Genomic DNA, 11,924 nt, shown 5'->3' on the forward strand with positions numbered 1-11,924 from the left:
AAGCACTAACACCCCCAAATCAGGAATTCAGCACTGATTGAATTGAACCTAGTTATAGTCAAGAGATATAGACATGTTCTTTGGTATAAAATGAATAAATTCTGAAGATTTAATGTATGGAAGTTGATTATAATTGATAACACTGTGTTGTGTGATTAAAATTTGCTCAGAGCTTAAGTATTATCTCCAAAAAAAGAAAAAAGAAGATAACAACATGAGGTGATGGATGTGTTAGCTAACATGATGGTGGGAATCCTTACACATTGTAAATGTGTATCAAATCAGCATGTAGTGCAATTTAAATGTATTACAATTTTATCTTTAAATCACATCTCAAAAAAGCTGGTGAGGGAAAAGAAAAAAATATATTCTTTCACTACAAAAGATACAAATGTTATCTAATAATGACATCACACTCATGAGTAATTAAAAACAAATCAATACACTATTTGGAATGCGAAGAAAGGAATATAAATACCAAGATTGATTCTTTTTTGTCACTAATTTATTTGTTACCAACTATCATCAACTGGTCAATCTTGGATTTAATTCTCTCATCAGAATAAAAATATTAATTGCCTATACTGTTGGTGCTTCCCCATTGCTGCGCAGGATTAGAAGTCCAGCTGTGCTGACATAGATATTACCACACACACACATTACCATTCCTATATTACATGCATACACACGTGTGCCAATACATACACACACGTGTGTACACACACATGCACATATGTATATAAATAAAACTATAAATAAGGGATTTTTAATTTGTATTTAATGATTTCATGTTTTTTCCCCTGTTCTTTTGCAAGGCCCATGCAGGTAAGTACAGTAGCTGCCCTGTTCAGCCATTTACTAGCAGCCCTTGAACACAAATGTTGTCCTGGAAGCCTTTAAATAAAGTGTTGCATCAATGACTAAAAATGAATGCATCTGTGACTGCGACTCAGGGTCCCCTCACTTCTCTGAACTGTAGGACTCTTAGGACTTAGGGCTTTCCCAGCCATAGTCCACCTCACTGGACATCACTTTCTGCTTCCCAAGCTTTGTGTCTGGGGAGTGCAACTCCAGCCTTTACTTTTCATTGTTTTGATGTTGAGAAAACCAACAAAGAAGAGGGAGGTAGCTTTCACCAGGTGAGGGGGCTACAGCGACATGCCAGTTTCCTTCCTGTGTTCCCGACCCCAGCTTTTCCCAGTAAATCTCAACACCACCATTTGTACCTCCCCCTTTCCTGCTACACTTTTACCTGTTTTGACTGATTTCATCGCCCCGCTTCTGTTATCCAGTCCTTTGCTCTTGGCACAACTTTTCTGATGAGTTAGATTCACGCATTGCAGGTTGTGCTTCCCCTCCACTACACAGGTTTCATTGGAACACCCCACTTTTTCACCCAGTGCAATAATTTGCAAGTGCAATGTGAAAAACAATAACATTCCTATGATTGCAGATACAGGCAAAAAGCAGTGAAGCAATAAAGATCCCGCAAAAAATAAAATATTATTATTTTTAAAATATGGCAAAATGGTTTTAGACATCACATTTTCTCAAAGTGTGTTAATGTCATTTCTTCGTTTCTTGCAAAGTCGGAAAAGCTGTATTTAGAGCCAGTGAGCTTAAAGTGTTAAGTTGCAATTACCTAGGAAATTCAAGCCTCTCCTACTCCCCTGGTACCATGTACATGATGAGTTAATAGTTGCTAAATAAAAGTGCTAATTAGATTTCTTAAACACTAGGCTGGGTCAGCAAAGCTGGTGATGCTTTGCTTGGTATCTCTTCAAATAAAAAAGATCACCTGCTAGACTTGTTAGGAGAAAGAACAACCTGATAATGACATGACATGATATATAACACACACACATATATAATTTGAATGCAGGCGCTCAAAGTTTTAAGTGCCCCTCACTTCCTATTATTTACTAAGTATTAAGCAGTCCAGGTCCTCCCTGGTGGCACAGTAGGTAAAAGCACAGCACTGCAAGTGAGCTGTAGCCCTTTCAGTGTGAGTTCAATCCTCGGCCACAGAGGTGGCCCTCAGCAGTGTACTCCATCAGTCTGCCTGCTCTGCTCTCCATGCTGGTGAATCCTCTCACTGGCCCTGCACCTTTGGCCTGTACCCCAGTTCTGTATGCATAAATAAATAAATCTTTTAAAAAAGATGAAGAAGAAAGAAATCTCCTGTTCCTTCCTATGCTCCTCCCCCACAGTTTAGGATCCAACCCTACAATACAACTAAAGAAGCAAAACTATTACAATGATGGACAATTAAGAGCTGGCTCATTATTATGGCAAAGATCTTTCTGTCCTGAATCCAAAACGGAAACCAGGTAGCTGGCATGGGCCCGCAGCACCCAAACTACTAATGAGTATAGACAATTGTGGGGGTTTCTTTCATAAGCTCCATTCCCTTTGGAGAAAAAGGTTGATACTAGAATCAAGTAGAATGTAATGGCTCTAAAAGTGAGAAAAAGCGGGCCCTCCCTTGTGGCGCAGCGGGTTAAAGCACAGCACAAAGAAGCTAAGCCACTTCCGCTTGAGTTCGATCCCTGCCTGCCCCAGAGGAGACCCACATGGCGAGGCAGACCTCTCCTGACCCGCCCGCTGCTCCTTTCAGCAGTGTACTTCGTCAATCTGCCTGTCTGCTCCCCACTCTGTCTCTGGTCAATCCTCTCACCCTCCGTATCTCTAGCCTGTACCCCAGTTCTGTATGAATGAATAAATAAATCTTTAAAAAAAAAGTGAGAAAAAGGACCTTGGAATCCATTATTGTTGCAGCAAGTAATTCCAACTCTATTTAAGATATTTATGGACTAAGCTCTTCTTTACTGAACTATCAGTTATCATAATGGGCCCATTTTTTAATAAAAAATGAATATAAATAATAACAATAAAGACACAGATACAGTATAGCACATAATATTACCAGAATAATTTAAAAGCAGTTTTCTTAAACAAAAAAGGTTATTTCAGAGAACTCAAAGATGCAGTAAAGTGATAAATTGAAACGTTTGAATTACTAGATTTAAAAAAAAAAAATCAATCCTAAAGTGTCACTGAATCAAACAAAGTAAACTAAAGTTATGATAACCTTATAAGAATTCTGAAACTGATACTATAAAGCTAAAGATCTTCACTTAAGCCAGAAAATCCTGATGAAGATCAACTGTGATAAATCATGTGGCCTGGCCCTTTGCCATAAAGTGGTGGTCTTCCTCCCTAAAACACATCATCCCTGTTTAATCACAAGGAAAACAAAATATCAACATCAAACTCAAATTACAGCACATTCTATAAAAGTCTTACCCCAGTGCTCCTGAAAATATTTAAGGCTACCAGACAGGGAAAGAAAAAACCTAGAGCTTCATAGTGACCTAGTGTAATGTGGGACCCTAGGTAGAATCCTAGAGCAGATAAAGAACATTATGGAAAAATGAAGGCAATCCAGGTAAAGCTTGAGCTTTCAATAATAAGGTATCAATATTGTTTCATCAGTTGTGACAATTGTGCTATAGTATAAGATGTTAACAATATAGGAACTGAAAGCAAGGCATTTGAGAACTCTATTACCCAACATTTCTATAATCTAAAAAGTTTCTAAAATAAAATGTTGAAAGATTCATAACAGCTACAGCTACAGTTGAAAAAAAAAAACTTTTGCTATAATATTTGCAGAGGAAGATGCTTTTTACTTTATAAATTATTTCCATAATTCGTGACAGTTCTCACATCTGCTACTATAAAATTCATTGCAGCTTCTCTGCCTATTGGGAAAAAAATGCATTTAATTATCAGTGAAATTCAACTCCAGCTTGTTATGATGAATGATTTGAACCTGTCAGCTTTTTTTCCCCTCTAAAAACAAAAGAACTGAAATGAAATACAGTCTTCTTCCACTACACTCTTCCTTCCACCTGCTTCATTTAATTGATGAAGGTTTGGGCTTTTATTAATCTTTGTGAGCTCCTCTGTAAGATGCAGAAAAAGCTAATACGATATCATTGTATCTAGCTAATGTGTGTGCTTTGTGAAATTGATACACCCTGCCAAGACATAAATTACTTAAGCTTTGATAAATGTGTTGAAATCAGGGAATGTTCAAACAGATAAAGCACAGCAATTTCTCTTTCTCTTCCTTTTTTAAGCCCATTTTGTGCTTGCAGTTAAATGTTTTTGTATTATTGCTGTTATATGGTAGGACAAAGGACAGCAGTGATGCTGATGTTAGCAGAGAGAACCCCAGCAAGTGCAAAAGTAACCAGGGGATAGAGCCATGTGTTTTGTAGATGACATCTAACAGCCTGGCCCTGGGCAGAGCGGTTTGCCTGCAAGTTCAGAGCCACCTGTGGTCCTCTCCCAGCATGTCGTAGCAGAGAAATTGTTTGAGAATGAGACCGACTGCCAGACACTTTGTACTTTCAGATCCCTTTGCTGACTCATTTGGTAGGTTGGAATCAAAGATCCACAAACACATTTTGTTAGCAAAGAGAACTCACCTGTGTCTGTGATCTGGACGTGAGTCATATGCCAGGGACACAGGGAACATGAGGAAACATTTGATTGATGTTCTGGAGTTGAGGTGGATATCTGCTGGATCATTAATTTATCATATGGCACAGAACAAGTTGCTTAAATAACGTTCAGTTTCCTAGGCCTTAGAGCTTATGTAACCTTTTGAAGATACTTCCTGAATAGGCCACACAGGATTGTCTATTGGACTATCAAGAGCCCAGTCATTGACTGCCTTTCCTCAGGGGTGGAGCTCAATTACCTCCTTCCATCTCTTTTAATTAGTCCTTACAACCAACCAGCAAAGATATTTAGGTGAGACAACGGGCTCATGTTAGACTTGAGGGGTCATGTTAGACCCCTCAAGAGAGGGGTGCTGAGGTCATTAAGTATCATATGCTATGCCTTATCTAACATGCTGCTTCTAGCTTAGGAGTGTATAGATGAGTGGAGGCAGGGCTGTGACTCATCGAACCCCCCAGTTATCCCTGAGAGGTCTTCTGATGTTAAGCATGAATCTTTGAGAACTTAGGTCATAAATTCATCAATCAGATTTAAAAGATGATGCCCTCTCAGCAATAACGCATTTTAAGAAAACTTTCCAAGGGGAAGGTTGAACAGGGGGCACTGATGGGAAAGAAAATTAGGATAGGAGCTGCATTGGTCAGCTTTTTAAGACAATTAGAGCTAGACAGTTGACACTTGGGGAACATGAGGTTAGGGTCACTGGCCACTGCACAGTCAAAAATGTGCACATCTTTTCGCTCATCCAAAAACTTAACTAAAGCTTGTTGCTGAACAAAAACCTCACTAATAACATAGTTAATTAATACATTCTTATAATTGTATTATAATATATTGTATTGTATATAATATATTCTATTGTAATATATTCTGTGTTTTTACAATAAAACAAGCTAGAGAGCAAACTGGTGCAACCACTATGGAAAGCTGTGTGGAGGTTTCTCAAACTGCTAAAATTGGAGCTTCCTTATGATTCAGCAATTCCACTTCTAAGTATCTACCCAAAGGACACCAAAACAATAATGCAAAAGGACACCTGCACCTATTTACAATAGGGAAGATGTGAAATCAACCCAAATGCCCAAAAATAGATGACTGGATCAAGGAGATGTGGTATGAATACACAATGGAATATTACTCAGCAATCAGAAAAGATAAACTCATGCCATTTGCAGCAACATGGATAGAACTGGAGATCATGATTAGGAAATAAACCAGAAAGAAAAATACCAGTTGGTTTGACTCATAGCAGGAGAGTAAGAGAATATATATTACATATTATATATTTGCATATATATTATATATGAATATATATTATATATAGTAATGTAATAAAGTAATAAAGAACATCAACAAAACTATAAACCAGAGACATTCTATGGGGGAGGGGAAGACTAGATCAAAAATGAAGTGGGAAGAGCACATAGGACTATGGTGAAGGCACATGGGTGAAATGGTGGGAAGTCCGTGGGGACTACCACTGAGATGAAAAAATGCACAAAATGAAGAAGAATGTAAAATATATAGATAAAATAAAAATTTAAAAAGGAAACAAAATTATTTCTATACAACTTTTTAAAAAGCTAGAGAAAAGGAAATGTTATTAACAGAATTATAAGGAAGAGAAAGTATGTTTACAATACTGTAATGTCTTTATTGATTCTCTAAGTTCACATTATCTGTTTGCAAGAAAATCTACATATTAAATTGACCCAAGAAGCTCAAATTCTATTGTTCAAGAGTCCACTGTATTTATCATTTTAATTCTGTTCTTCTATTGATATATCACATAGTGTTTTGAGATTTGGGTTTATATCTGGAAATTATTTCTCGCATGAGAAACCATCCTTGTATTTGAAATAATAAACAAATGGAGTTATATACAGTTCTTCACCTCTTGACTAATCTTGTCAAAGCAAGTTTGAAATGTGATGATCTAGGGCAACACAATGCAATAAAATAAAATGTATGCACATCTACTTTTTATCTGAAAAATCTTTGGGAAGCATTTTCATTGGAATAAAGAACAATTATAAACCTGTGTTATATTTGGTAAATTTTATTAATCTTAAATGAACAATCCTTAAAAACAAGGTCTCTTTTAACAGGTTTGAATCTGAACAGTATCACATTACACTATGTTTTCAGAAATCAGATTCCTATTTAGTTCTTATAGAAGAATTTCTTTTGAAGACTTAAAGTGTCTTTCTACAAGCAAATAATCATATCCAATTTATTTTTTGGATTTACATTTATACTCTTATTTCTTAAGGTGATATGCACATTTTAATCAAGTTGTTACAACATAAATTACTACAAAAATAATGTTGAGACATTAAAAATCTCAATAAGTGTCCATATATCATCATCATCAAATAATCTTGGGGCCATTGGCAGACAACATCTGTCACACAATGGCGTCAATCATGTATTCTAAAATCCACCAGTACCTGCTAACTTTAGATTGTCATGATCGCAAACTTAATTGTTGAATGATGGGTTTTCAATAAGGAAAAAGTAAAGAGAAATCAGGCAAAGGACTAAGAAAAAAGATCTAGCCAGAAAAAAAAAATTGGGAAAATATGTAATGTAAAACAAGCATTTTAAGCAAAAAGTGAGCATGTCCTTGCTAATCGTGAAAAGTGTCATTGTGTGAGTGAAAATAAAATAGATTGGAAAATGGATCTTAGTTCTGCTAATAAAGCATTAATCCACAATATGGTGTATAAAAATCAGAAATTAGTTTTTGTTTTTGTTTTTTTAAGCAAGCTTAAAGAGAGGAGAGTCATAAGTGAATACTTTGAAAGGCAGGGGTAAGGGAAGAAGAATTAGGGAGCTGTACTTCTTAGGAGAACAGAGAATAGGAAGTAAAGGAGTCCATGAGATTCTAAGCCAGTGGTGGATGTGTCACTTGGCACTAATCAAGCAAGGTACAACCCATGAAATCCTGAAAATGGGTGGGAAATAAGCAATAAAGAGACTGCTTAACAAGAATCATAATCACACAGAAGAAAAATTGGATCTCACTCATTAGGGAGTGTCGTACCTGCCCAGCTGTCCTTGACCGTCCTGCTGGGAAGTGGCCAGGACACTTGGACCAGACTGAGTCCCCAGGAAATTCAGGCAGTAACTGAAGCCAGTACTCCATTGCCATGGGCTGAAAAAAAAAAATCCCTTTGTTCCCAGTGAATATACTAGCTTTTAAATACCAGGGGCGAAAACGAATGACCATATCAGGATGTGTCAGTCCCTAAGGAGAGGTAGTACAGGTTTAGGTTCTCAAAAAGGTAAGGATGTGCATCAGATCAATTTGCCATACCTCAAGCATTTAAAAGATTTTTTTAAATACTAGAAATGAAGAAAAGTCTGGGAAATTAACCAAAGGCATTTATATATTATATGGGCCTTCCCAAAAGCAAAAAATAAGGGGGGGGGGGATAAAGAAAAAGACACCCACACATGCATTTAAGTCCTTGTATCACTCTAAAGTGATCTTGGGGACAGGGACAGATGAAAACACTTTACACAAAGCTCTCCTAGAATATAAACTTCAAAACTTTTACAAACCCTTATGTTTGTCAAATACCATGAGATCAAGTATAATGTTTATAACACATTTTTTTTTTTTTACAAAATTGGATTGAAAGTAATTTTTGTAATAAGCTGAGACTAGTTTTGCCAGGTACTTTGCCAATTTTGAAATGATTGGGGAAACAGAACATAAATATAGCCTCACTTCTTTCTCATCCTTTTCATCATGCTGACAGTTTTCCAGAGAATCATTACAAGAGTGGTTTGTGCCATTAGAGATAAGAGACTATCTGTGTTTCCACTAGAAACCTCTATTTTCCAGACCGTATAACTCATCTATAAATATTCACTCTAGGCAATAGGTTATATATATAATGATTCTGTCTCTCAAAATCTCTATTGACTTAACCAAATGATTTTTAGAAATCATGGAGACTTTTACGTGACAGAATGAATAAAAAGAAAAATTAAATGCAAATAAAATGCTATGTTTTGTGAGTGTGATTTGAACCAAAACACTGTGGTATCTATAAAACATGGACATAGCTCTTTCTTACCAATTCTTTCAAAGTATAATTCATTTGTAATAAAGATTATTAAGTGGTGTGCAATCTGTTAATTAAAAATACACACATCCTATTTATTTCTGTTTATATAAACTAACTTTGAAGTTATATTTTTCTAGCAAATAGTTTTGTAGAACTTTCAAGCACTATTCACCCCATTCATTCTCTGTGTCAGTCTGAGATGGAATTGTATCAAAGCCATGAACTTATATGACATTAGGCTTTGAATAAAGTAATGCCCTTATACTTCCAAGATATATTTGAGGTGTTAACATTATCATATGCCAGATGGTCCTAGCTACTTGATAGAAACCTTCAGCATTCTAGAGTTGTATCCTACCTGAAAGAAATAGACCTCACAAATGTAATGTTTTTTTAATACTAAACTAAATTATCTTCTATATGGAAAAAGAGACTTGTAAAATTCAGGAAATGAACTGGAGCTGTACCAACCCATTAAAATGAAATGCTCTTTTACTAATCTCATCATCAAATTTTTCTGTTCATGGTTGGTTTTACATTGTTGGAGTTCAGTGCTCATCTTGTTGCACTGCTGACCCCAGCTGTGTATGTGTGCAATGCTCTTTCGCAAGACTCAAAATGATGTTCAAGAACTCCCCTGTGCTTTCATCTGTGTGCATTCAAACCCTAACCTAAAGTCTGTTTCTTTCTTCTTTTCCAACAGCTATTTTGTGACAGTAAAAAGGTGGTGCATGCCACAGAGGGGCTGGATTGGGAAGACAAAGATGCTCCAGGGACACTGGTTGGAAATGTGGTGCACTCAAGGATCATCAATCCTCTACGCTTGTTTGTTAAACAGTCTCCAGTGCCAAAGTCTGGGCACTTGGCTTATGCAGACAGCATGGAAAACTTCTGGGATTGGCTGGCCAACATCACGGAGTTTCAGGAGCCACTGGCAAGAACTAAACGGAGGCCAATAGTAAAAACAGGAAAATTTAAGAAAATGTTTGGATGGGGTGACTTCCATTCCAACATAAAAACTGTTAAACTCAACCTCCTCATCACGGGGAAAATTGTTGACCACGGAAATGGAACCTTCAGTGTTTATTTCCGACATAATTCCACAGGCCTGGGCAATGTTTCAGTGAGTTTGGTTCCCCCTTCCAAAGTAGTGGAATTTGAAGTGTCCCCACAATCTACTTTGGAGACCAAGGAATCAAAATCTTTCAATTGTCGCATTGAGTATGAAAAAACAGATAGGGCAAAGAAGACCGCCCTGTGCAACTTTGACCCATCGAAGATCTGCTACCAGGAGCAAACTCAGAGTCATGTGTCTTGGTTGTGCTCCAAGCCCTTCAAGGTCATTTGCATTTACATTGCCTTTTACAGTGTTGATTATAAACTTGTGCAAAAGGTCTGTCCTGACTATAATTACCACAGCGAGACGCCATACTTATCTTCTGGATGAATCTTTCCACAGTGATAGAAATGAGGGACAAGTGTGTATTTAATTAGAATGACCAGGAAGCAACACCAACTCTTCATGGTAAAGAATCCCTTTTGTTTCTGGCAGTGAATCTTAGTTCCCTAAAATGTTTCCAAATTAAAAAAACGAGGAAACATCTTTTAATGTGAACTGTATTTCAGTCATAAGTACTTTAATTAAAAGTGTTAACTGTGTATGATGCTAATGCTTTCAAGTAGGATAGCTAAGTCCTGGAAATGTTGTTTCTCTAAAAGAAGCATCAGTGAGAGCCACAGAAGAAAACAAGAACCAAATTATGCATGTGATACATAGCTCTTGAAATGAGCCTGCCTTTGAAATATGTTTTGGAAGGTTACCATAAAAATAGCAATTTCAGTCACGTAACTGAAAAGATTGTATTTGATAGACAACTCGCATTTCTAACATCAAATTCTTTTTTTGTTGTTGTTGCTGTCTTTTTCCTACATCTGTGCTACTATTGATATCAGAGATGAGGGAGTGAAATTTGCTTCAAACGTCATGTGTGAAGTTACAGTGCCACAGTGGAACTAAATACATTATTATCTGAACTAGTGTTGAATGGAATGTGACTGAAACACTTAGACCTGTGTTGGTCACCATTCTTATGTGTCTCATCTGACTAGTAATATTGGGGTGTTGGGAAAGCAAATCTGGATAAGTCAGTTTAACTTTAATGAAGACGATGTTTTTGATTCTTTTGCCAAATTTAATGCTGTGAGGTGGCTTAAATAAAAGTAAACTTGTATTCACCCTAAAAGCTCATTCTATTTATTTGATAGTGTGATGTTTTATATGTGTGTGTGTGTGTGTGTGTGTTTGTGTGTAGAGCAACTCTGAAATTGAAAAAGAATGATGTTTCCCAGGCTAGAAGGAGAAAACAATTCAAAGAGAAGAGAAGAAATTCCAGAATTATGATTATTTCCAACGTTTCAGATTAAGTTATCTTTTAATTTAATTATTTGAGTAAGGATCAAATTATATGTGGGAATAAAGTTATATCCAAACATTACTAAATGTTGTCAAGTATTAATAACCAAGAGTAATAGCCAGGTATTTGAGGTTATTTACAAATGTTGTTTCCCAATCAGTATTCTTCCCATCATCCTTAAGCAGGTAATGTTCTGGACGGAGAGGGAGCTAGCATCCAGTGTCAAAGAACTGTATGGTCTTGTATTGCAAAAAAGAGGGTCTCACTGACCAGTAAAGTTTCTAACACTTGTGAAGTGTCACTCCTTTTACAACAGATGTTAACTTACCCTTCCTTATCTGTAAAATTAGTCGTGTTAAATTGAGGAGTAAAGAAAAATCAGTCCCAACAAAAATGCTCTTACCACAGTATTCGAAAAGCTGACATCTCTAGTGTCTATTTAACATCGCCACTTTCCTTTTATGGTGATATCTGCACAGTGTTTGATTTTGTCTTTTGTAAAAATTGTACTAGACTTAGTGTATGGTAATATAAGCTTGAATTTTTGCTCTGAGTTCATCAGGTGCTTTTGTATTTTTGTGGTTGGTGTGAAATATTTGGAGACATTTTATTTTCATCTAGAAACAAGATTGAAATACTATTTATTGTAAAATATGTGGAAACCATATATGTATATATACTTAGAATTTTCTGTGTACAGGGAAAGTATGTGTACACATTTCTATGTAAATAAAAAGAACTTTGCTAAATCTGTCACATGGCTTTCAGGGTACTTTTTTCTAAAGCCTGCTCTGCTTGTTTGTTTATTCACAAGAATTATGTGTGTGTGTATAATGCCAGCTAAGTATTAAGATATCCGAATTGAGAAAATACATAAAGAAATAGACCATCTTGGCTA

The 11,924-nt window shown here is 36.3% G+C and overlaps 1 protein-coding gene across 1 annotated transcript in view; it reads left to right on the forward strand.

The window, feature by feature from the left end:
* NXPH2 (neurexophilin 2) overlaps window positions 1-11,618 on the forward strand; it is a 99,926-nt gene extending 88,308 nt beyond the window's left edge. Inside the window, exon 2 of the mRNA XM_004674683.2 lies at window positions 9,316-11,618. Coding sequence (XP_004674740.2) covers window positions 9,316-10,059 — 744 coding nt within the window. The 3' untranslated portion in view covers window positions 10,060-11,618. The remainder of the gene's footprint in view (window positions 1-9,315) is intronic.
* The last annotated feature ends 306 nt before the right edge of the window (window positions 11,619-11,924 follow it).

This window comes from Condylura cristata, unplaced genomic scaffold (assembly GCF_000260355.1).
Source record: "Condylura cristata isolate star-nosed mole 26May11 unplaced genomic scaffold, ConCri1.0 scaffold00002, whole genome shotgun sequence".
Taxonomy (NCBI): Eukaryota; Metazoa; Chordata; class Mammalia; order Eulipotyphla; family Talpidae; genus Condylura; species Condylura cristata.